The following is a 24,020-nucleotide window of genomic DNA, read 5'->3' as shown; positions in this document are numbered from 1 at the left end:
CATGACCGAGTAAATGAAGAATTTTTGCATCAATTACTAATTCCAGTGTAGGAGAAATCTTGTGGATATTTTTTTTAACTGGCTCTCTAAAGACAAAAGAATTTTGTTTTGATAATCTGACATTGTGAGGATTTGGCACAGGCAATGTGAAGATTGGGCAAAATTAAGGATTGATGAAGTATCTGTCACCTTGAAGTGGTTCTAAAGGCTGGAGGTTTTTTACTTTCATGCATTCTATAAAAAACAAAACAAAGAAAAAACCTTCTCTGTGTAGCTCCCCACCCACCCCCTAATACTTACCTGAGCCCCACCCCTAATACTTACCTGAGCCCCATCTCAATCCAGCGATGTTAATGAGAACCTTGGCTCTCCGGGGACTATCCCCCTTCCCTGTCAATCCCAGCCAATGAGAAGAGAGATGGGTTGGGGCCGAGCCTCAGCTTTATGTATGAATGGACATGCAGAGCAGAGGCTCAGTAGCAAGCCTGCCTGGATGTCCTCATACCAAGCTGTTTTCTCTGAAGGCACTTGGCAGGAGGGAAGGGACAGGAGCGTGAGCGGGAGACCCATGAAGAGGAGGATCGGGGCCGTTTTGTGAAAATCCACTACACAGAGAAGGCAAGTATAACATGTTTGTTATTTTTAATTATTTAAAAAAAATCTTGCCTTTAAGATCGACAATTAAAGTGACAGTTTAGGGGTAACTGCTGGGGTAGAGGCATTAAAATGGAACTAAACTCTCTTATCAATTTCAACCAAGGAAGCTGCCATCTTGGCCTCTGCTTTACATTTAACTGCCATGATACTGCACATGTGATTTTTGGCATGTGACGGGAATGGAATTGTCTTTGGAAACTGTTAAATCAATGGGTGTAGCTCTGTTTTAAGGTAGGAGTTGTGAAATAATGTGTGAGAAGGAGGAGATGGTTAAGATTTATAATGACAGTTTGAGTTAGTTGCGAGGAACGAAAATTATTGGTTAAGGCAAAAAAAAAAAAACTCCCCTTCTTGAGCCTGGTTGCCCTCTCTAGTCTCAAATATTCCTCTAGGTCAATTAGGCAGATCAACACAATGAAAAGCCACTTGGAACATATGAGGAAGGTGGGAGGGAATGGGCAAACTTTAAATCCATCCAGAAATGACAGTTTGGCATGGTCGACATTTGGTCCCAGCAGAGGGATATGACAGCTGCTGCAGGTATGTCTACGCCCAAGTATCTTTTCTTTTTGTATTTAAGGTCCACCATGTCTCCATTCTTGCTTAGATAAGAAGGATGTCAGCTTGTTCCTGCAGCCTCCTGGGATATCTACGTCGGAAATCCCAGGTGACATTAGCTGAATCATACAGAGCTGGAGGAGGAAGGACCTGGCGACAAATCTTCAGGGAGCGGACTGCCGGCTTCAAGGACCCAGAAGAGACAGCTGACTTGTGATGATGATGGCGGCTCCCAACCTGATGTGCAACATAGTGCAGTGGATCACAACAAATCAACAATGGATTTACGGAGTGTGTGAGTATATGTTTCATGGACAACCCATTACAAAAGGTAAGATGGAATGGAAAAAAATAAATTCAAACCGGGAGGTGAAGTTCCTCTTTAAAGTCATAGTTAGCAGCTAAGTGTTAGGGCTTTGGCTGGGGAGAAGAATGGTTCCATTTAACAAGGGTGCTTTAGTGTAGGCATCATTTTTGCTTACTGAAACAAACATGTCATTATTGTCACCTTACACATACAAGGCAAAGTGAAAGTGCCTTAAAAAGGCCACCCTGATGCCTTTATACAGTTCTTACCAGCACCCCTTCCCCTCCTCCACCACAGCAGTCTCTATAATGTAAAAATATTGAGAATTCTGGGTATGGGGGGAATGTAACCTCTTCCCTTGTGAGAACACTCAGATCCAGTACCTAAATGCTTGGCCTGAGCACTGCCACATGACCAGGAAAGTGACATAATTGCTTCCCTGGGTCACGGATACAGCTGATTTTAATACTGGCAGTGGAGCGGGAACCAGAGGCGGAGGACCGCTAGTAGGAAAAGTATAAGAGAAGTTGGGGGGGAGAACTTTTCTAATGACTCTGTCCCTATGCCCTGCATGGAAAACAGTGTCTCTTCCAAGCAGTCAAAGTTGCATGGTTCAAACAGTGTATGGTGCTGGAACTTTTTTTTTTAATAACAGGTTTACTTTATAGAGTAGCTGTCCTCCAAGTGAAATTTTTGATTCTCAGACTGCAGTGCTGCAATTAGTGAAGGTGGTTTTAAGTCTATTTACTACAAAATTGAATGTCAAAAGCCATGGCCTCCTGCCTAGGCTGCCTTGTGGATGAGCTGGCTCTGCTTTGAAGCATAAAGGATGAGGTTTCGATATCGCACAAGTGTCTGAAAGAAAAATGGTTTGTTTTTTTACTCCTGGAAATGATCCAGTTTATTTTTTCTTTCCTTTATTTAACCTTCCTCAGAAACAGGAAAGTCAAATTTTGATTACCATGGGTAACAAAGACACATTCCTTTGGGCACTTTAATACCCACCAAGCAGCTCACTTACCAACTTCATCTTGGATCTCCTCAGCCACAGCAGGGACTTTGTATAGGAGAGAGAAGCTCTGATTCATCCGCTCATTAATCACACGGAGATGTGTCATCACCTACAAGAAATATGACATGTTTAATACTCATTGAAAACAAAGGCAGCTTCCTACGAGTATTGTAAATAGTGAAACTCAGCTGACAGCTCTCCTAAATTTCAGAGATGGCATCGCTTCTCTCTGAACCATTATTATGCTGATACTGCACAACACAGGCCATCAATAAAGAAAATCCTTCAAAGATAGACTTCATCCGGCAGAAAGCTACAATTATTAACACTAACACAATCTACACAGGGCTAGACAGATTTATGTACAAAATAGTACACAGACACAAAGACTTAAGTAGTCCACTGCCCAAGACCATCTCCTTTCGGGTAGACAGCACGTCAAGTAGCCTACCACTTTGTTACTTCTGTTGCCCTTACGGTGTCTGTAGAATGAGCAGACTTGGTAAATCCCTTGCAGTGTGTGTGGAAGGAGCAAACTTGGAAGATCTCTTAAGCCAGGAATACAAGCATTGAAATTTAAGCCGGTTCAGCAAAGAACGTCTGAATTTCGATCCATGTAAGGGCAGGGTGATTATACAGAAGTCCATCTACCAATCGATTTACGTACAACCACACTGTCAGATTTTTGCAGCTTGATCTGCGCCAGCACTGATCAGTGTATTCGGACAGCGGGGGAGTCTCCTTGCTGTCAGAAAACAAAAGAGATGATCCCCCATCAACCTAGAATTTGTGGATGGGGGAATCAAGAATTTTGTTTTGTTCACCCAGTTGATTAAATGAAAAAAAAAAGTGCAGGCTTGGTGGATCTCCTACAGTGTTGGTGGACTAGGTAGACATGGGAGATCCCCTACCGTATCTGTGAAAGGGGCATATTGACAGGATCCTTTATGTCTGTAGAAGGAGCAGACTCAGGAGATCTACAGTGTCAGTGAAAGGTGCAGACTTGGGAGATCCCTTACAATGTTTTGGAAATCTCTTACAGCACACGTGAAAGGGGCCTCATGGGTCCATTACAGTGTCTGTGGAACAAGCAGTCCTGGTGTATTCCTTAAAGTGATTGTGAAAGGGTCAGGACTGGTGGTTCATTTATTTTTTAGAGGGCGCAAATCTGGGAGATTCCATACAGTGTCTCTGGAAGGGGCAGATCTGGTGAATGTCTTACAATGTTGGTGAAAAGGGGACTGGCTTGGTGAATCCCCCACCGTGTCTATGGAAGGGACTGGCTTCATGGATCTCTTAGCCCTTGTACACACGGTCGGAGAATCCGTCGGAATGTGTCCTATCAGACCGTTTTGTTGGATAATCCGACTGTGTGTGGTATGCATCGGACTGTTTCCGTCGGACCAAATTTTCCAACTTGCTGGAAATATTTTCCGACAAACTGACCGGATCGGACATACTCCGATCATGTGTAGAGAATTCCGATCGGACAAAGTGCCACACATGCTCAGATCAAATTCCTACATCAAAGCTATTGGCTACTAGCCTGAACGTAGTCCCATCGTAACAAAATGACATCATCACGTTCTGAAAGATCGGATTTTCCGACAACTTTGTCCGACCGTGTGTATGCAACAGTTTCGGACACAATCCGTCAGACAAAATCCATCGGACAAAATCCGACGGATTTGGTTGTTGAAATGTCCGACCGTGTGTACAAGGGCTTAGAGTGGCTGTAGAAGGGACATATTTGAAGCTCAGTTGCAGCTTCTGTAAACGAGGCAAATCTTGTGGTTTCCTTCCAGTATAAGTGGAAGGGGCAAACTTTGAAGATCTAAAAGGACTTAAACCATTGTTTTGCAACTCTATGGATGCCATGTTAAGTCTGGTCACACACAGCTTTAGGCTGAACAGAAATCTAACAGATTCCTTCATCCATGCTGAACAGCACAGATGAAAGCATTTTCTACTGTGGCTATCGTACTCTGAATGCCAGCAGCTGTCAAAATACCCAAACAGCAGCTGATTTGAAGCAGCTGCTGTTAGGCCAACAATTTTTTGTCTGGCTCTTTCGATGTTTTAGAAGAATGATATCAGGTAGAAACAAGCTGACAGGGCCACCCACTAAGAAAATTTTAACCGGTTCCACTGGAAATGGATGAAATTTGAACAGTGCATGGCCAGTGTATCTAAATCCATATTCTTTTGGTTTTGGGCACAGTATGTAAGAGTTAGAACCACTGTCGTGTTTTATTGCTGTCTGTGTGCCCACTGGGCAGATTCGTCCCCTTTCTTTCTGTATTGACCAGTACTTGTCACTAGAACTAAAAGTGTGGAGGAAAATCTAATAGTCTGAGTTGTCAGTAGCACATAAATAGAGGGGAATACTTCCAAAGGGGACACTTGGTGCAATGACACCCAACAGTCACTTTGGAGTAACTGCCTCCTACTTGCCCTTTTCTCTTGAGACAAAAAGTAATGGAAATTCTCCCCAATGGGACATAGACCAAAAACATTTTTTCCAACAGACAGGAGTTTTACCTTTCCCTACTCATTTCAAAACTAAATCATTAGCTTTAGATATATTTTAACCCCTAACAGTAGGTTACATTGCTTTTTTCCAAATTGGGAAGCGTGTACCAGCAGATTGGGAGCATCTTCTGGGGTAGGGGACTGATGTGAATGGACTGAATGTTCTTAGTAAATTTCTGCAGAAAAATGTAAATAAGTAAAGTAAACTATAATAAGACACTCGTAATGTTCATAAACACTCCCTGCTGCAGGAGCCAGAAAGCCATTACAGTAAGTGTATACACCTAGCAGGGGTCTATTCCTCAGCAATGGGCGTCTAGCTTCAGAAATGACTATTCCTGCAACATTAGGTACCATATTATCATCTTGGCCAAAAAATCCAGCAGCACAGCTGGCCGACAGATCCGAATGACACGAAAACGCCCACCGCGGCAATTTTACAGCAGCGCTTTCTCTGTACAATCTTCCTGGAGAACAGACACCCAGTCTCTTTGGAAAATTCCTCATCTGCTATTACACTTAATGGATTAACAGAAATTGGTCTGCAGCAGAGTCTGAATACTAATAGACCACAAGATGCGCAGATTAACAGCGCGGACTGGATCAGCAGTCATGCAGCACTTGTATTAAATCTACAAATTGACTCTGAACCAAAATATACAAGCATAAGCCATTTTTTTCAGTCATGCCAGAGGTAGTCATCTGTTTCCCAATGCATAAATCTGTCAGCTATAGATCAATAGCACATTAGAGGCTCAATGATCTACTATGTGCAGCTCCTGTATTAACTCTTCTAGTGACCAGACAGGGATGAATATAATTCTACAATTCATCTTCTACACCGGTACCGATTTCTGCACTGCAGACAGTGTGGAAGTACACAAGTGCAGGGTTTTCCTTAAAACAATTTGTCTTCCCCTCAGAGACAAGTAATTCTACTTAAGCTGAAAAGAAAATAGAAAAATAATAAAAATAGTAATTATTATACCTGGGATCGGATCTGAGCAGCTTTCTTGGGATCCACCATGCGGACGTGCTCAAAGTGTTTCAAGGTGTGTTGTCTATCTTTCTGCTCAGCGCGAACATATTTCTTCAACATGTTGAATACATGGCGAGGCTGCAAAGTGAATTGGGAATTATTCAAAATAGTGCCCGACATTTAAACTGAATGGCAAACCATCTATGGGAGCATCCTTAAAGAAGATCTGGGGACACTTGGCTCTTAAAGCAGCTCTAACACAAGAGTAGGCACCTATAAGATGACTGGTCGCACCCTTAAACCATCATCTCTATGATCTCTTCTCTAGAGCCTCAAAATCCACAGAGTAAACTGCAGAGTCCTGGTTGTATTATAACCTGTGTCCTCCCTACCTTTGAGTCTGCGTATTGACCAATGAGGTAGGTAGAAAACATTGAACAACCTTACACAGCTGTATCATTGGAGATGGTTTCCAAAAGTAATGTTCTGTAGCTAATCATGTCACTTTATCTGTGCAGATATGCAAGAAACCCAATCTAAATGGTTGGTTTGGGCAACAGCACCTTGCTGTAGCTTTCATCAACATCGGCGAATATAAGGGGGCATTTTATAATTAGCGCATGGCTGATCACAAAGTGTCCTCTAATCAGGGGCGGCCCGTCCATTATGGGCACACGGGTGCCGCCTCCTTATCCATGCCACCGCCCTCCCTACCCATGCGCCCAGCCCCTTTCAGGATGCATGAATTCCTATAGCAGGGGTGTGTTTTTTGAAGCACTAATTAGAGCCAGAGGCTCTAATAGGCTTCAAAAAAAGGGTGAGCTCGGGGCGCAGAGCATTGCGGTTGGAGGCCACCCAGGTGTGTTGCAAAAGCGAATGAATGTTCCCTGTTGCAACACTGATCCTCCTCACGGCCAATCAGGAAGTGGGTCTGATACCTGTCACCCGATTGGCTGAAAAAACAAGTGATCCTATTGGAGGCCTAGGAGGATACGCACGGGGGAAGCGAGGAGGAGCAGCATAAGGAGAAGAAGACACAGGAGCCGCTACCTGATGCAGCCTGATGTCCGCTGATGCCCCGATCCCTGCCTCTGTCTGCTGCTTGGATCGGGTAAGTGGACCAACCAACCAGCAGACAGCGAGCACGCGCGGGGGGAATTGAGGTGCCACGGGGGGTTGTTTGCCCCCCCCCAAAAAAAAATATGAGCCGACATTGCCTCTAATCCTTAGTTGCCCTACTTTCCAGCAATATGCAACCACTAAAATTATTTTAGTGATGAACAGCAGAGTCTGCTAGATTCCTTGCTTCCTTATCTGCAAATGTGCAAGGTATATTTTGCAGCATCAAGCCGACATCATTAAAATGTTGCTAATCCTTGACCCAGTTTAACAGAATTTTTCTTCTTTAATATATTAACTTTATAGAGTTTACCAACTGCTCATAAATGCTACGGAAATGTTATCATTGATAGATGAGTCAAACTGATGTTAAGCTGACACAGCCAGGTGCGAAAAAGTGATGTATCCATAGGTGTACATGATTGGAGGACTCAGACGAATTCCATTTTTTGGCTAGGTTCACATTACCTTTAGCAGTCCCCTATCTTTAAAGCTCAACACAAGAAAAAAACAAAAGAAACAACAGCACCTACTATTGCAATGCCTCCTCACTGCAAGGGTTAAATGCCCATTTTTGCCTATGGGTAGAGCAATTGGGTGTAATAGTTACCTTATTCCTCTCTCCAGTAGAGTCCCTCCAGGTGTGCAACCTAGCGAAATATGACCGGTTGGACTGTTATGAAGTGACATGAATAAAGTCAAATCAAATAAAAAGAAATATTTCCTGTATGCCAAAATGCTCTGGGCAGTGCCTGGGAGACATATGTAGAAGCTGGAGCATTGGTACTTGTGTATCCGTGTACATCTTCTCTGGAGTGTGTCTGGCATTGTGTGTCTGACTACAATCTGTCTTTTCTACGGAGAACGTTAAGCTCAAACAGGTAAAGTGAATATCTTTGATTATCTCATTACACTGGCATCAGAAAGTCAGTGGGTACATTTGGCTGCAAGTAACCTTGTTACCCCTGAAAGCAAAAAAAATGGACATCACAGTTTGTTGCGTGTGGGGCTGCAAAAAGATCAAGGTGCCTGTCAGCTGACCTGTCCATAGCCAAAAGCACCTACAATGGACACTTGAACATCACAAATGGACCACCGAGCAAAGGAAGAAGGCGGTCTGGTCACATTTTCTTTTACGTCATGTAGATGGCTGGGTATGTTTTTGTGTGTCACTGACCTGGGGAAATATTGGCACCATGATGAACTATTGGAAGAAGGCAAGCCGGTGGAGGCAGTGTGATGCTTTGGCCAATGTTCTGCTGGGAAACCTTGGGTCCTGCTGTTCATGTGGATGTTAGTTGACATGTACCACCTACCTAAATATTGTTGCTGATCAAGTAAATCCTTTCATTGAAATGGTATTCCCTAATGGCAGTGACCTCTTTCAGCAGGACAATGTGCCCTGCCACACTGCAAAAATAGTTTGAGGCACACAAAAAGTCCAAGGTGTTGACTTCAGACTCTCCAGTTTTCAATCCAATGAAGCATTAGTTGGATGTGATGGAAAAACAAATCTAAATCCAAGGCAACTTGGAGGATTTAAAGGATCTGCTACTGACTGCTTGGTGCCACATACCACAGCGTACCTTCAGAGATCTAGTGGTGTCCATGCTTTGACAAATCAGGCCATTTTGGCAGCAAAAGGGGGACCTACTCAATATTAGGTGGGTGGTCATAAAGTTATGGCTGATTTGGTGTAAGTATATCAGGAATGACACATACCCTTGGGGGATCAGCTTGCAGTGCAGTGATGTAATTCTCCAGAGCGATTCTTCTGCGATCATTTAGTATGGCCTCCACACGAACCATGTGTGTTTCAACCAGCTTCTGTCTTTCATTAGCTGCCTCCTGTTCCAGGGATTCCACCTTTTCTTGGAAACGCTAAAATACAGAACAAATAAAATGTCATTTAAAAGAGTAATACACCAATAGGCTCTTAAAGTATGGCCTACAAATATTCATCAATTGTCAGCACATGTAAATTTATGAAACATATTTAATTAAAAGTCTTCCCAGTTGCTTTGAACTGCTCTACTCTTGCTTTACTATTCCTTGCAAACCAGCCCCATAATATTCATTTTCTGATTTTGTACTGCTTTCAGCTCCTTTTCACATCTCTTTAGCTCCTCCTATTATTTATATTAAAAACATTTATTTCTAGGCTTAGTTATTTCATTTTGCATGAACTCCCATTGGAGGCAAATAGGCTTATTATACTTGACCTGACCCTACCACGAGGGCTTCAGCCCAGTGGTAGCTGGTACCACTTTCCTGGAGATCCTATCAGGTGCTCCCCTCCCCTTTTCTAGGAATGTGGCTCCAGATATACTAATCTCATGCAGCTGATCCACTAGTGTTCTGTCATTACCAGTTACCATTTGTCTCCCCAAGACTGGTCATTATCTACCTTGTGACCATCTCCGTCTACATAAAGATTTTGGTAGACCTTCTGGTTTATTGCCTTTCTGCATGTATTGTACACTGAAAATGTTCTTGTTCTTTAATAAAATAAATTTTGGAAGGAAAAAACAAAACAAAAAAAAACATTATACCAATTAAAGCTTAGCCAAAATCTATCCTTGCTCTGCCCCTCCCCTTCCTACACTGTAAAAGTTAAATGTAATTTAGTCTAGGGGTGCAGGGATAAGGTATTATACCTATTCCTGCCTCTGGCAGGCTTCCTCCATCCATCCTCTCTATGGCACTTTAGTAAGCTTGCCTCCTTATAAACAATGCAGTGTTAATAACCGTGCATTGTATGTGATGACGCAGAGGGACCAATCACAGCCCAAAGGTTTGAATAGATGAGAACGGCACTGGAGCCTGCTGGGCAGAGGGACAGGCAAAGTAATGCACCTCACTCCTGCATCCCCAGACTATTAACACTTGCAGTGAGGGGGAGGCACAAAGTTTTTACCCAAGTCCCAGCGTTCAGCTTTAAATAGACACAAAAGCTTCTAAATTTCCTTTAACAGTGGATGTTAAAAAATAACAGATGCATCACTCCCATCTATTCTTAGGCCTGAGTGCAAGTTGCAGTTTGCAAATTCCAGGTGCATTTTTTAATACACGTTTTTGATCCTTTGAAGTCTATGGAACCAAAAACCAGAAAAAAAGTCCCCGCCCCTTTCCATAAAATGCACAGATGTGAACTACATCCATAGGAAACCATGTTAAATGAACTGTACTGTGTTTTTGCAAAACTGAAACGCACTAAAAAAATGCATAGGTGTGAACCAGGCCTTAACTGGGACATTCTCCAATAACGGGCTCTAATAACTGTACATGTTACATTATCATTATATGACTATTTAATATTCAATATTCTACATTACCCTCCTTTTTGTCTTGACCAATGCCCAAACAAACATTGTACATAATTTCCCTGAAAAAAGGAGATGGCAGTTGAACTCCCAGCTCTGTGATTTTAGTGCCCCCCAAAGGGCAAATGTAAAGGTTGCTTTCACACTGATGCACTGTGGTTTACCCACACTGCGGGTGCAGCACAATGCACCTGTAACATTCTTGCATGTTAGCTGCACTTTGCCATAGGCTTCGATTACAATTTGCCGGTGTGGTTCACTTTCTGAAAGCGAACCTAAACTTCTGCATTCAGGAGTTTTGATGCACTTTCAGAAAGGGCACCAAACCTGCAGGATATAAGAGAAGTCTATGGCTCAGTGCAGCTAACCTGCAGGAAAGCCGCAGGTGCATTGTGCTGCACCCGCAGTGTGAAAGCAGCCTAATAACCCTTATTCTTTTTTAAGTGCTATTACACCCGTTGTATGGGATGGTTAATACACTGACCTTTTCCTCTTCAAGCTTCTCCTGGCATTGCTCTCCAAGCAACTAGAGGTGGAGTGCACTTGATATCACTCCAGCTGGGACAGGAGCCGGCGCTACAGCGGAATTATCAGCTTATGCGTCTCCTGCTCCGCGCACTCTCATGCTCTGGGATGGCGGGTCGGCAAGCCATTGATCATGATCTGGGCTTGCCAACTCACTATCCCAGAACATGAGCATGGACTTCCCTGGTTTAAGGTCATCAGAGGGCTCCACGGGCCACAAGGCCTGTAGGCCATGGGTTAAGCACTCCTGAGTTAGAGTCAACTTTATTGAACACAGAACAACCCACAAAGACAAGTAAGTCTATGTGCAGAATGTACTGTGCTCAATAACGTTGAATGTAACTAGAACTTGGAGTGCAGCATTCAACTTTTGAATTACATTCCTTCCCGGTTGTGTCTTTTATTAGGAACAATACCATAGATTACTGGTCTGGGTATAAAATGCAAAAGCAAAGAACTACCAAAAAAACAAATCTGATCACTTTATTGGCTTGTCTTGTATATTTATACTGCATTTATGTTCTTCCACAATGCCCCACTAACTTGCTATCTGCAGCCTGTATGTGTTTTTTCCTCTACTGCAGATTTAATCAATGAAGATAAAACATATAAGATTTTCTTCAGAACATATTGTGAAGATGCTAATTTTTATTTAATTTTTTAAACTTGAAATTTATTCGAATTTTCAATAGTACAGAGTACAAATAAGGAGATACAGTGGCTTGTCATGAATGCATTCTGTATGCAAAACATAGAAATACAGAAGGTAATTACTTTATTTCGGTACAATATACCAAGGATACGTTTGAACTGTATGATGAAGATTTCCACAAGTGATAAAATGTAACAATAACATGGAAGGATAGTTCTAAGTGGACGATAGAGAAGGTGTCGAATGTAAAAGAGAAGGGAGACGCTACTCATGAGCTGAGATGCTAATCTTTTATCTTACTATAAAAAGCTGGCAAGCGGATGCAAAAAGCAAAAAATAAATAAAAAAACTGCTTAAGCATCTTAAACTTATAAATTATTAGTGAAACCCAAGAAGGGCAATAACAATTGAACTCTTTTTTTTTTTTTTTTTTTTTTTTATAAACAAGAAAAACTATTGCACTCTTGGGTTGCACTAATAGTTGGGAAATTAAAATAACTTCAGCAGACATTTGTGTGCCATTTATCATTACTGTCTTCTATAAATGACTGCTGCCCATTAAAACAGATGAAGCTAAGCAGAAGAGTACAACTGCCTATTAACCCTGCATGGACACCTTATCAGTAACTATGGAAACAGGGCTACTAGTAACTCATCAGAAGGATGGCCTGGTTACGGCTTTAATGAAGATGCTTTTTAAGTGATCCAAAAAACTGCAATCAATCAGCCTAATATGTATCTGTCCTATTTAGCAGCCGGGGGTGCTGGCTGACACTGTAGAGAGTCTGATGTCTCTGTGCGTCATTAAAGAGGTTGATGGGAGCAGCCTTGCTAAGTGAGACCTTGTCACCATTAAATAAAACCCTGTCTCTGAGCACTCCTGTGTCATATTTAGCTGTTCACCCTATTTTACCCCCAAGTGTTGCTAAATTTAATTCCTTGTGTAATTTTGTATTCATGGTGTTCTCTGTTCCTGAGATGCTTTGGATGTCATTTATATTAAAGAAAAAACATTGCCCCTTATCCCTATTAGAGCTGCACTGTGCATGGCTGGCACGCAGGATCTGGTTAGGGGGGTTCCCCAGGAAGCATTTCTGCATTAACCAGATTCTAGACTTAAAGTGGTGTTGCACATAAAAAAAAAAAAAAAAAATTCATCAAAATTCCTAAAAAAAAAAAAATGTTAAAAAAAATATTTGAACTCGTAGTCTGCCTCCTTCAGTGCCTGGGCTCTTGACGTCACTTCCCCTTGGCACAGGAAGGGCTCAACTCTGCCCCCTCCCTCCTGTCAGTCATCTGGGACACGTGACAGGTTCCAGATGACTGCGCGCCCAATCATGTGAAGCCACAGCCAGGTGCCCACAGTTAGAATGCTGGCACTGCCAAGTGGAGGGGGGAACGAGCGGGGCTTCCCCCGCATCGCTGGACCCTGGAACAGGTAAGTGTCCGATTATTAAAAGTCAGCAGCTGCAGTATTTGTAGCTGCTGACTTTTAATTTTTTATTTTTTTTGTAAGGGGAACTCCTCTTTAAAGCGATTCTATAGTCAGAAGATTTTTTATTTTTTATCTTAAAGCGGAGGTCCACCCACTGCTGCAAAAATTAAAAGCCCATAGCTACTGGCTTTTAATAATAGGAAAATTACCCATCCTGGAGTCCAGTGATGTCGGCACCGCAGCTGATCTTTCCATCAGCTGTCGGGTGCTTCTGCCACCATTGCGCAAAGGGAACCTTGGCAGTGTAGCCTTACGGCTTCACGCCGGGAACCTTACTGCGCGCATGTGCGAGGCTCCACATATTTCTTCTACTGGCCCGCAGGGGAAGGAGGAGGGAGCCGGGCGGTGACGTCAACGGCCGCGGCTCCCGGAAGTGGGGACAGGATACCTATCAAAGACAGGTATCCACTTCACCCTCCCCCCGAAAGGTGCCAAATGTGGCACTGGAGGGGGGCAGGGGACAAACGAGCGGAAGTTCCACTTTTGGGTGGTACTCCTCTTTAATGCAATCTATCTGTTAAGATCAAAACCTTCTGTGTGGAGCAGCCACCCTCAGCCCCCTAATGCTTATATACCATATCCGGTATATAGCTGAACTATTTTAGGTTCCAAAGCGTGTATTGACCTAGCCTAAACAGCGGAGTCACACTCTCTAAAGGTGAGCGGCTAATACCTAGGGGACACCGGAGTGTGAACACAGCACTTTAATATTGAATTTGATTGTACAATATTCACTGAATCGCATGAAGGATTTTGCAGCACTTGTGGACTGAAATTGTGAATTTTGCACAGCGCACTTTAGCACTTTTTTATTTTTTTTACGTTTTATATATGTATGAAGTTTTAGATTGATGCTTTATATCTATATGGACTTTTTCATTAGAAGGATGTTATGATAATTTTCAACTGAGTGCACTTTATTCGCAGCATTGCATGTATATTGTAGCACTATTGTCACTTGTGGATGATATACAACATAATTTTTTTTTTTTTTGGGGTAATTTTACTTATAGTAGTGCATGGATATTGAAGCACTATTGTCACGTTAATTTTTGAATATTAAATTTTGATAGCGCAGCGCACTATAGTATATTTGTATTAATTTTGCCTGATTTATGAGATATGTATAACGCTAGCAGCTGATTCAAAATAGGCACAGTGTTTGTTAACCCTATAGAGGCACACAGTGGTGGCTCACAGGACATCACACAATTTATTGAGTTTTAAACCCCTAATACTTACCTGAGTCCAAACTCAATCCAGCGATGTTGCATGAGTCTCGGCTCCCTGGGACTCTCCCTCATTGGCCAAGACAGAAGCGGGGCGCCACTGGCTTCCACTGCTGTTAATCAAAGTCAGTGCGCAATGAGGAGAGAGAGGGGGCAGGGCTGAACCACGGCTCTGTATCTGAATGGACACAGAGCAGCGGCTCATGTGCCCCCATAGCAAACTGCTTATTGTGGAGGTACTCGGCTGGAGGGAGGGGCCAGGAGTGCTGGCAAGGGACCCAAGAAGAGGAGGATCTGGGCTGCTCTATGCAAAACCACTGCACAGAGCAGATAAGTATGATACGTTTGTTATTTTTAAATAAAAACAATTAGACTTTAATATCACTTTAAAGCGGAACTAAAGTCCCACTTTCGAAAAACTGCAAATTGGTAGGCTCTTTATACACAAGAGACATGCAAAGTTTCTTCTGCAATAAAAGAAACCTACCTGCCTGTTCAAAGTCTGCTTTAGAATGTGCACCAACCTGCGGAAGTGAAGCTTAGTTTACATTGCGGAACAGTGCCTTTGTGAGAGGTAACGGCACTCCTGGGCATGTTCAGGTGTGACATCATTCAGTACTAACCAATGAAGATGGCTGCAGCCTAGCACCTGGAAGAAGCCGGGGAGGAAGATACCGGCATTGACATGGGACGTTGGACCATTGAAGGAGATGTCATTTTAGTTCTGCTTTAGACTGGAACTAAACCCATCAATTTAAAGATTTCTCAACCGGTTACATTCAAGGCATGCCATGAATGATAACTGTCACTGCAGTTTTACGCTCTCAACTGAACTGTCAGGCTGTTAAATGGCTAGTGTCATAACTGATCACGTGCACTACACCATGTTATCTGCAGACCAGAGGCATTGATGGCAGCTTCCTTCTCTGTAAAGGATAGGAGAGTTTAGTTCCGCTTTAAGTAGCTGTGAATCCACTATCCTAAACATACATACACAGTCCTGGCAAAGTATATCATTTACAAATACACTGCTGGAAAACCTAAAAAAATAAATATATTTTTTCTCTTTTTGATTCTAGAGAAGTGACCACTGTTATCTCTGCAGCACATCATGTCATGGAGCAGCTGGTGGGGGTAACTACTTATGACTGATGCAAATGTAATGACTCGAGGATGCTGCACTTTGACAGTAAGGCTGGGGCTTGAAACTGCTGTCACTCAAGAGAGGAGGAATGGGTGGGTGTGTGGCTGCAAGGTACAGGAAATCTGTGAGCTGGCACAGTGTGCCTATACCTCCGAACAAGAAAAAAAAGGCACGCAAACAGACCACGCTAGCACAGATCCTCTTCCATGCTTAAATGTGGTCAATTTTCAACTAGAAAGAAGAGGTACCAGCATGACCAACCAATTGGCTGAAATCCACCATTACCTTCCTTTTTTTTAATGAAAATATATAGTTTTAACATTTACACTTTATTAAATTTAAATTTTGAAGATAGCAAACACTTTCCAGGAATAAAAACCACACTGAGAGTCTCTCCTTTCTAAACTCTTGCTGGCTCTGTACTCGGCACCGAAAGATATCCAGACTACTTTGTTCCTCTGATCCCCTGTCCTCAGGATAGCAGAAAATTCCCCACTTAGATAGTTTTCCTTTTAACAGGTTTCCATATTGGAATATTTCCCCTTACCCTTTGTTCTGGAAACAAAACATGTAATAAAATAAATATAAAAAAATAACGCAAGTCACGCCCACATATGTAAACCATGTTTACATCACATGTGATTAATTGCCACGAACGTTATAGCGAGAGCAATAATTCTAACACTAGACCTTCCCTGTAACTCTAAACCGGTAACCTGTAAAAACATTTAAAGCAACGTCTGGAGATTTTTAAGTACCGTCCTTTGGCGCCATTCCACAAGCGTGCGCAATTTTAAAGCATGACATGTTGGGTATCCATTTACTCAGCATACCATCAACTTTTATATTTTAAAAAAATGTAGCAGCTGACTTTTAATAGTCAGACACTCACCAGTTCCACGGTCCAGCGATACAGGCTCACGAAGCGCCGCTCCTCTCCCACTGCTCACCAAGGCACCGACATTGTAACAGTGGGCGCCTGGCTGTGGCGTCATAGCCGGGCGTGCACTGCACATGTGCAAGCCGCGCTGCGCAGGGTCAGGCAATCTTCTGGGACCTGTGACGTATCCCAGAAGATTCAGGGAGGGAGGGGGGAGAGGTGAACTTCCTTCCGGCGCCGCAGAGCCTAGGGGGGAAGTGGGAGCTGGGTGCCCATAAATACTGGGTATCCGCTCCCCCCCCCCAAAAAAATGCGGCATCTCAGAGGGGGGTCACCATCACTTAAAGCAGAAGTTCCAGTTTTGGGTGGAACTCCACTATACTCCACAATACAAAGTGTATTTTAAGAAAAAAAAAACGCGCTTGAAAAATCACTGCCCAAGACTGTGAAATAAAAAATTGCAACTGGCATTTTGTTCTCTAGGGCCTCTGCTAAAAAAATATATAATGCTTGGGGGTTCAAAGTCATTTTTTAGCAAAAAAAAAAAAAAACTGATTTTTACATATATGAGATAAGTGTCAGAAATGGCCTGGTATGGCAAGTGGTTATACCAGAAAGTAGAATTTTTTTTTCTTCAAAATATTCTTTTTTTATTTAGTAAAAAAACAAACAAAAAAACACAGTAGTGTTCAAATAACACCAAAAGAAAGCTCTATTTGTGTGAAAAAAATTGTACAAATGTAATTTGTGTACAGCGTTGCATGACTGCACAATTGCCAGTTAAATCAGCACATTGCTGAACTGCAAAAGAAGCCCTGGTCATGAAGGGGGTAAAACCGTCCAGAGGTCAAGTGGTTAAAAAATCAATAACTAACATGGTAATCAGCGGGTTGTCTCTGGAAACTCTCCTTAGGGCTAAGCGCACATAGAAAAGCGGTTGGGTCATGGCTGAATGCCCCATCCACCTTATTTAGTATCTATGACCAGCTTAACTGAGCACAGTGTTGGGGCATCTGGTAGTTTAAAAGAAAAGTCAAAGTATAAATACAAAACGAACACATTTAAAAGCAGCAATGAAACCGAATGAATCCACTGTGCCATTCCTATTCATTTTCCTTTTCTGCATTACCAAGTCTTTTCATAGAACCATTGTAACTCCATATACGACCTATGAGTGATTATAGTGAAAGTATTCTGCTAGGCAAAAGCTAGCCTTTAATCTCTGTCCTTTCATGTTTCGTGAGTCTAGTCATTTCATGTAAACCACTTCATTACCTCGATCACGGCCTTCTTGTCAGCCTTTGGAAGGTTCTTTGCTTGACGTTCAGCCTCCTCCCATTCCTTCATCACCTGCAGAAACAAAATGATGTTCAGAAGAAGATATATCACAAAGCCATGATAAAAATAACGGCTGATTGGCCGTTAAGGGTCTTGCATAGGATTCTACCTTCTGAATGGAAACTACTGATCAAAGTCTCTGGGATAAAAACGATCCATGCATTGCCCTAGCAATCAATGAGCTTCAAAACTGCACAGAAAAATCACAGACATGAAATAAAGGGACATTCTCATTGGCTGCTGTGAGGCTAGACAGAAGTTTTTTCTAAATTGATTTGTTTTTCATTAATTCATTTTAAATGGATGTATAAATTATATTTTCACTTTTCATTTAAAATCTTTATATTAGAAATAAAAATGCCATGTAGGGTGCACCTACAACACTGGTGTTACATAGGATTAAAGTGTATGTAAAACGCTAGAAAAAAAAAAAAAAAAAAAGGCACCAGGAGATTTGTGACGTAATGTGCAAAAATGAGCAACATATTTACACAATATGGCACCCCTGCCTGGCAAAGTGAACCCCTTCATCACCAATTTGCCCACACTGTCCTCCATTGCAAGTGCATTCACCTGCCCTTCTTCTGGGTTCAGAATCCTCAGCCATCTTGATTTGCTAGGCCGGGATGATGTAACTCCTGAGACTGTACACTGAGCTGCATATTCACTCTGAAAGAAAAACGCTCACAGACGGAGAGAAGCATTTCTGACAGAAGAGACTGACAAGTCCACTTTTTGACAGTACATGCTGTATGTGTTTTTTTTTTTTCAAAAAAGGACTTGACCTCCGCTTTAAAGGTTTTCTAAAGAGAGAGCACCGCAAAAGCGGTTTGCCTTTGATTGAAACTTCACATTGTCCTGTATGAATAGAGCAGCAGGGAAGAGAGGGTGAGTTCACTCCTCTTCTAAAACATTAAGTTGTATGTGTAAAATTTAGCTGGAGCTACTGAGCTTTGTAAACAGGACGGTTTTGTTACGGTTACAATTATGTATTTATTACAAATACCTATATAGAAATATACACAGTGCTTTACATATATATTATTGTACATTCACATCAGTCCCTGCCTTCAAGGAGCTTACTATCTAAGACCCTCAAACTCACATTCATACATACACATATTAGGGCCTCTTTAGACAGGAGTCAATGAATTATGCTTCTTTCTGGACTTATAAATAGTGTACAAAAAAAAGTTAAAGCAATAAAAAAGTTGCTTTTTTTGTTTAAAAATAACAAACGCGTTATACTTACCTGCTTTGTGCAATAGTTTTGCACATAGCTCCAATGCTCCTCTTCTTGGGTCCCTTGCCGGCGCTCCTGGCCCCGCCTTCCCGCTGAGTGCCCCCACAGCAAGCAGCTTAGATGGGGCAACCTAGCCGAGGCTGTGTGTGTCCATTTGGACACTGAGCCATGGCTTGGCCACATCCCTCCCTTCTCTCTCCTCATTGGCTCACTGACTTCTGCCTTTTGGCTAAGATCAAGTGTAGTATCTGTTCTTATCAGTTGCCAATAGGTGGCGCTAGTTTACCGTCCCTGCTCTACGGCGAGGTGGAGTAGGGGTGGCGGTTGCTATGCAAAGCCTGTTGGTGTAAAGGTGACCCGGACTGGTTTGTAGCTGGTTCGGGAAGCCTCCTGATGAGGGCGGAGAACCACTGGTCGGCGCCAGGGGAGGGGACCCTGGCAGACCGGCTTGGATTGTGGCAGCTTTAGCCCCAGTCAGTTTTTCGGGAGGGAACGCTTAGCTCTTCTGTTCCAGCAGAGGGGCGGCCGGTACCTTTCGAATATAATTAGGTAGGAGTGACGGGAGTGAGGGTTTGACCTGATGGCAAAGGGTCTCACTAAGCTCGCTGATCTCCATGCCTTTCTGGCTGTGGTGGGGGCTGTCGTGGTCTGGGCTGGGCTGTCGGGGATGCTTTTGTTGGAAAGCCCATGGTGATGTGCCCCTGGAGTGGCAGTCCAGGGGTGCCTTCTTTCACTGTGCGTCTGCACTTTGATTTAGGCACCTAGGTCACGTCACCATTACACGGTTTTTTTACACCTGCCTCTAGGGCCCGGCCTTTTGGCTAGGACCAGAGGAATTTTTGATTCCTGGCCGGAGGGCCGGCCATTGTATTGCACAATGGCCACTTTTCACTCTCCTCTTCACTATCCCTTCCTCACTTTTTATTTATTTTATTTGTGTGTGTTTTGTCACTGTTTGTCACTTCACGTTTTGATTAGTAGGGTGTCGGTCCTCGGACCAATCCTGAACGTCTTGTGGGAGAGCGGACATAGGCCTTCTGGCTTGGTCCAATCTCCATGAGGGGGGGCCTACCTTCGGGGAAGCCCCCACAGTACCAAGTACCTAGGAGGTTCTGTTTTGGCAGTCCTCCCGGGGAAAGGAGGTCTTCCGGTTTCGTCCGGGGACCACTTGTTGAGTCTGGTACCTCAGTCCCCGTCTGGAGCCTAACGCCCCAGGGGATCAGGGTATGGTCCTTCTTTTGGAGGACATCAGGCACCCGTCTGCACTTTTTAGTGTTTCACTCTTTATGTGTGTGCACTTTTTTTTATGCACCGGGTGGAAGTTTTTTGGGTGTGTTTGCACGCCATGGGCTTTTTCAATAAAAAAAAAATAAAAAATTGGCTCACTGACTTCGATTGACAGCAGCGGGAGCCAATGGTGCCCGCTACTATGTCTCAGCCATAACGGAGGGAGAGCCGAGTCTCTCGTCCAACATCGCTGGATCGTGATGGGGCTCAGGTAAGTATTGGGGGATGAGGGGGGCAGCATAGAATGCATTAAGATTAAAAAAAAACTTTCTGCCTTTAGAAACACTTTAAGAAACTATTGCTAATGCAGCCGATAAGCTTCCAGCTCTCATTTTCTAGGGCAGGTTTGAGAATAAAAACCTTCTAAATGGCTGCTCAAATTATGTATTTTATTTCTTTTAGTTTTTGTTGATAAGGTTCATGGTCATGGAGTAGTCAATGTTTTTTCTACTGCCTCTGTATTATTACCTGGAAACAATAACCTGCAGCGTTCCAGCTTAGTCATTTATCTTTTACTACATTCCCAGGTACCAAAGTCTCATTTTCCATTACACAGCGTAAGCAGGCATTGTAGCAATAAGCCAAAAGCGAAAAAAATCCTCCCCCTCTACTGATCATAGGCAAGGAAGATTGCTGTGACAGCCCTTTTCTGAGTCTATTTGTCCTCGTACAGTAATCAGAATTCATCAGAGGTCACAACAAACAAGCATAATAAAAGGGCTGGGGAAGCCTTTAAATCATGAGACAGTGTAAGGTCTGCGGTCCCCGCTCTCCAGAGGACGCACTGCAGATACAGAAAGCGGTGATAAATTCCTGTACATTCTACAGCTTCCTTTTCACTGCAACACTTTTATTAATGTAGAAGGCTGCTGCCTTCTTGTCACACCGTTATTTACCCCGAACTAAGAAAAAGAAACAGAAGTGTATATTACAAAGTGTCTTCCTGCTGCAAGAGTGTTACAAAGACGGGTGACCAGGCTGGGACTACTTGCCCATGCCTAGCCTTAAAGTGAAGCTCCAGCTGGATTTTATTATTTTTTAAACACCCTGTTAAACTAACCTTGCTTTCCCCTTTCTTGCATGCTTCCATCTTCAGTGTGGGCATGTGAAGCCCACTGGCATATTCTTCTGGGATACGGAGTTGCTGGCTACCCAGCATGAAACTCCCGATCTCGTGCTTGCGCAACTACAAAGCATAGCGCACTCATTATTGACTTGCATTGCGTCATTTCCCTTTATGTAAATAATGCAATGCCACCAGCAGAGGATGCCCATTGACTTTTGGGATTGATGAAATTCATATCCCAGGAGTCAATGTGGCAGACAAAAATGACTCTACAAAGAAGGTATTTAGACTACAATTTTTTTTTTTATCACGTTATGTCCCCCAGGGGACAAAGTAGATGTTTTATCTTGTCCCATGGTGCTACATGCTTTGTAAGCCTACCTACAAGGCCAGACAGGGAATCCCCTGTGGTGGTCCTACAATGTGGATAGCAAGGATTGGTTTCAAGTACTGAGTTGATTGACATCAAGAGGAATGCAGAGGAATGGGGGGCTGACAAGCCCCACTCATTAGGAATTCCACTTGCTGCCGCTGGTCTCGGGCAGGTGCTTGGAGCCGAGACAAGAGCTGGTTATTAAGCAGCCATTTCTTTGCTAGCTACATTGCCTGACAGCTGCGGAGAACAACGTCTGTCCAACCTCTAGCCAAGCCTATAAAACACGAAGGAGTAAGGTAATGCACCTTGGCAGCACTTCAAGAGTTGGAAGCTCACTCTAGTAAAACAAAGCAGAAGAGAAGGCCTTTATAAGTGCAGTATAAAAAACTTTCAATGACAAGGGGCAGTTAAAAACACATGATATATGTGGTATGAAAGCTCATCGTTAGTCGGTAGCATCCATCGGGATGCCTCCTGGGGATAGTGCCAGCTGCAGATGGAGGGCCAACCGACCAGCGGTGGACAGTGGTGTAATCCTAATCCAGCAAGGAGAGCCGCATTGCTATTGAGCTGTTTTAGATCATGAAGGAGCAACTGCGCATGCTCTGAAATGTGTCACTGCATTCCCCGCTGGTCCCGACAGTGCAGCTCTTCTTCCTGGAATCGGAATACACTGCTCTTGATCGTTGGTTAGGTGGCTCTCCATCTGCAGCTGTCACTATCCTCAGGAGGCATCCTGCTGAAGGCTACAGACTAATGAGGAGCTTTCAAGCTATCTTGTAAATGTTTTTGCGTTCTATACATTTTTATTATTTACACTGTAAAGAATACGGAGAATGTGACTATCGTGTCATTTGGGAAAATACAAAGAAAGCAAGGTACCAATACAAAGATACAAAAGTTCTAACGACACTTTAGAAAATTTGGCTTGTTTAGCGGATACTTTACAAAAAAAAAAAAAAGAGGGGTTCTCTGCATAATCTTAAATCACACATAAATCAATTTGTCACCATCAACAGCATAACAATAAATCACCATAGTTTAACCTCGAGAGAGAGTTTCTAAAAGTTTCGAAAAATGAACAAAAAAAAAAAAAAAAAAAAAGAGAGAAAAGGGGAGAGGCAGAAAAAAAGGAAAAGGAAAAAGTAGCAATGATAGGGGAAGATGATGTCCAAAACAGAAAGAACTAGGTCGGAGATGTAGATATATTAGGGGAGGATGAGCTTGCAGTCCGCATAGCACCTGAAGTCAAGGACAAGGGTTCCCAAGTACTTTGGTCATTGATGATACTAGCATCATAATCCATGATATTTTGTGTTTAAGTTGTCCAAATGATACTAAGGGTTTCTTCCATGCTCCTGCTATAGTGATTTTTGCTGCCAGCAGAATAAAGTAAATCAGGCGTTTCAATGTGGCCACTCGGGAGGAAAGACATTAAGTAGAGAATAGAAAGCACCGTCGCTTTGAGCAGCATTGAAAACACACTATTCCAGAAAAGCCTAATTTTAGGACATTCCCACCAGATATGCAACATAGAAACCTGCAACATACAGCTCCCAAAACTTTCCATAGTTGCCGTATTATACATCCTGACCAGGTAAGCCGGGACCAAAATGGTCAGTACTTTGAGTCCAGCCTCTATAAAGGAGACTTTTAGAATACCTTTATAGGTGACTTGAAGCCTGGATGACCAAAATTCCAAGTCGTCACAAGTGGGATCCCTCTACCAGGCAAGCATGTATGGCTGTTTCGGAGACAGGGTAAGCAGCGACTCACACACCATAGAGATGCCCCCTCTCGTGCCCTGGTGCACCATTGTTTGTATGCTGTCAGAGAAGGGGGTTCTCCAGCCAGCCAAATCTAATGTAAAATATTAGCAATTCGAAAAAAAACTGAATCTTTCCGAGATAGGCATCTCTAAGCGCTTGTACACATGGTCGGAGATTCTGACAACCAAATCCGTGGGAGTAATTCTGACGGATTAATTCCGGAAGAGGTCCGGAAGTGATGTTGCATACACACAGTCGGACTAAGTTGTCGGAAAATCTGATCGTACGTAACGTGATGACGTTATTTTGTTACTAAGGGACTACGTTCAGGCTAGTAGCCAATAGCTTTGGTCTAGGAATTTGATCTGAGCATGCGTGGCACTTTGTGCAACGGGCAGCTCAGTGCAGTATGAAAACTCCTCCTACAAGCTTCACCAGGAAAAGATAGAATTCACATAGCAACTATTGCATTTCCATGTTCTGTGCACTGTGGGAGACCAGATATAGTGAATGCAGCACCCTTGGTTTA

General features: G+C 43.0%; 1 protein-coding gene across 4 annotated transcripts in view; it reads right to left on the bottom strand.

The window, feature by feature from the left end:
* Nucleotides 1-24,020, bottom strand: part of APP (amyloid beta precursor protein) — a 349,255-nt gene that overhangs the window by 30,388 nt on the left and 294,847 nt on the right. For all 4 annotated transcript variants that reach the window (XM_077480033.1, XM_077480032.1, XM_077480035.1 and 1 more), the window contains 4 exons: nt 17,688-17,762; nt 8,887-9,045; nt 6,055-6,183; nt 2,544-2,643 (listed from right to left, as the gene is read on the bottom strand). In XM_077480033.1, the coding sequence (XP_077336159.1) occupies nt 2,544-2,643; nt 6,055-6,183; nt 8,887-9,045; nt 17,688-17,762 (463 nt within the window). The remainder of the gene's footprint in view (nt 1-2,543; nt 2,644-6,054; nt 6,184-8,886; nt 9,046-17,687; nt 17,763-24,020) is intronic.

This window comes from Lithobates pipiens, unplaced genomic scaffold (genome assembly GCF_037356315.1).
Source record: "Lithobates pipiens isolate NorthernLeopardFrog02 unplaced genomic scaffold, aLitPip1_a1.2 Scaffold_16, whole genome shotgun sequence".
Classification (NCBI taxonomy): Eukaryota; Metazoa; Chordata; class Amphibia; order Anura; family Ranidae; genus Lithobates; species Lithobates pipiens.
This window is presented reverse-complemented; position numbering and strand designations above follow the sequence as displayed.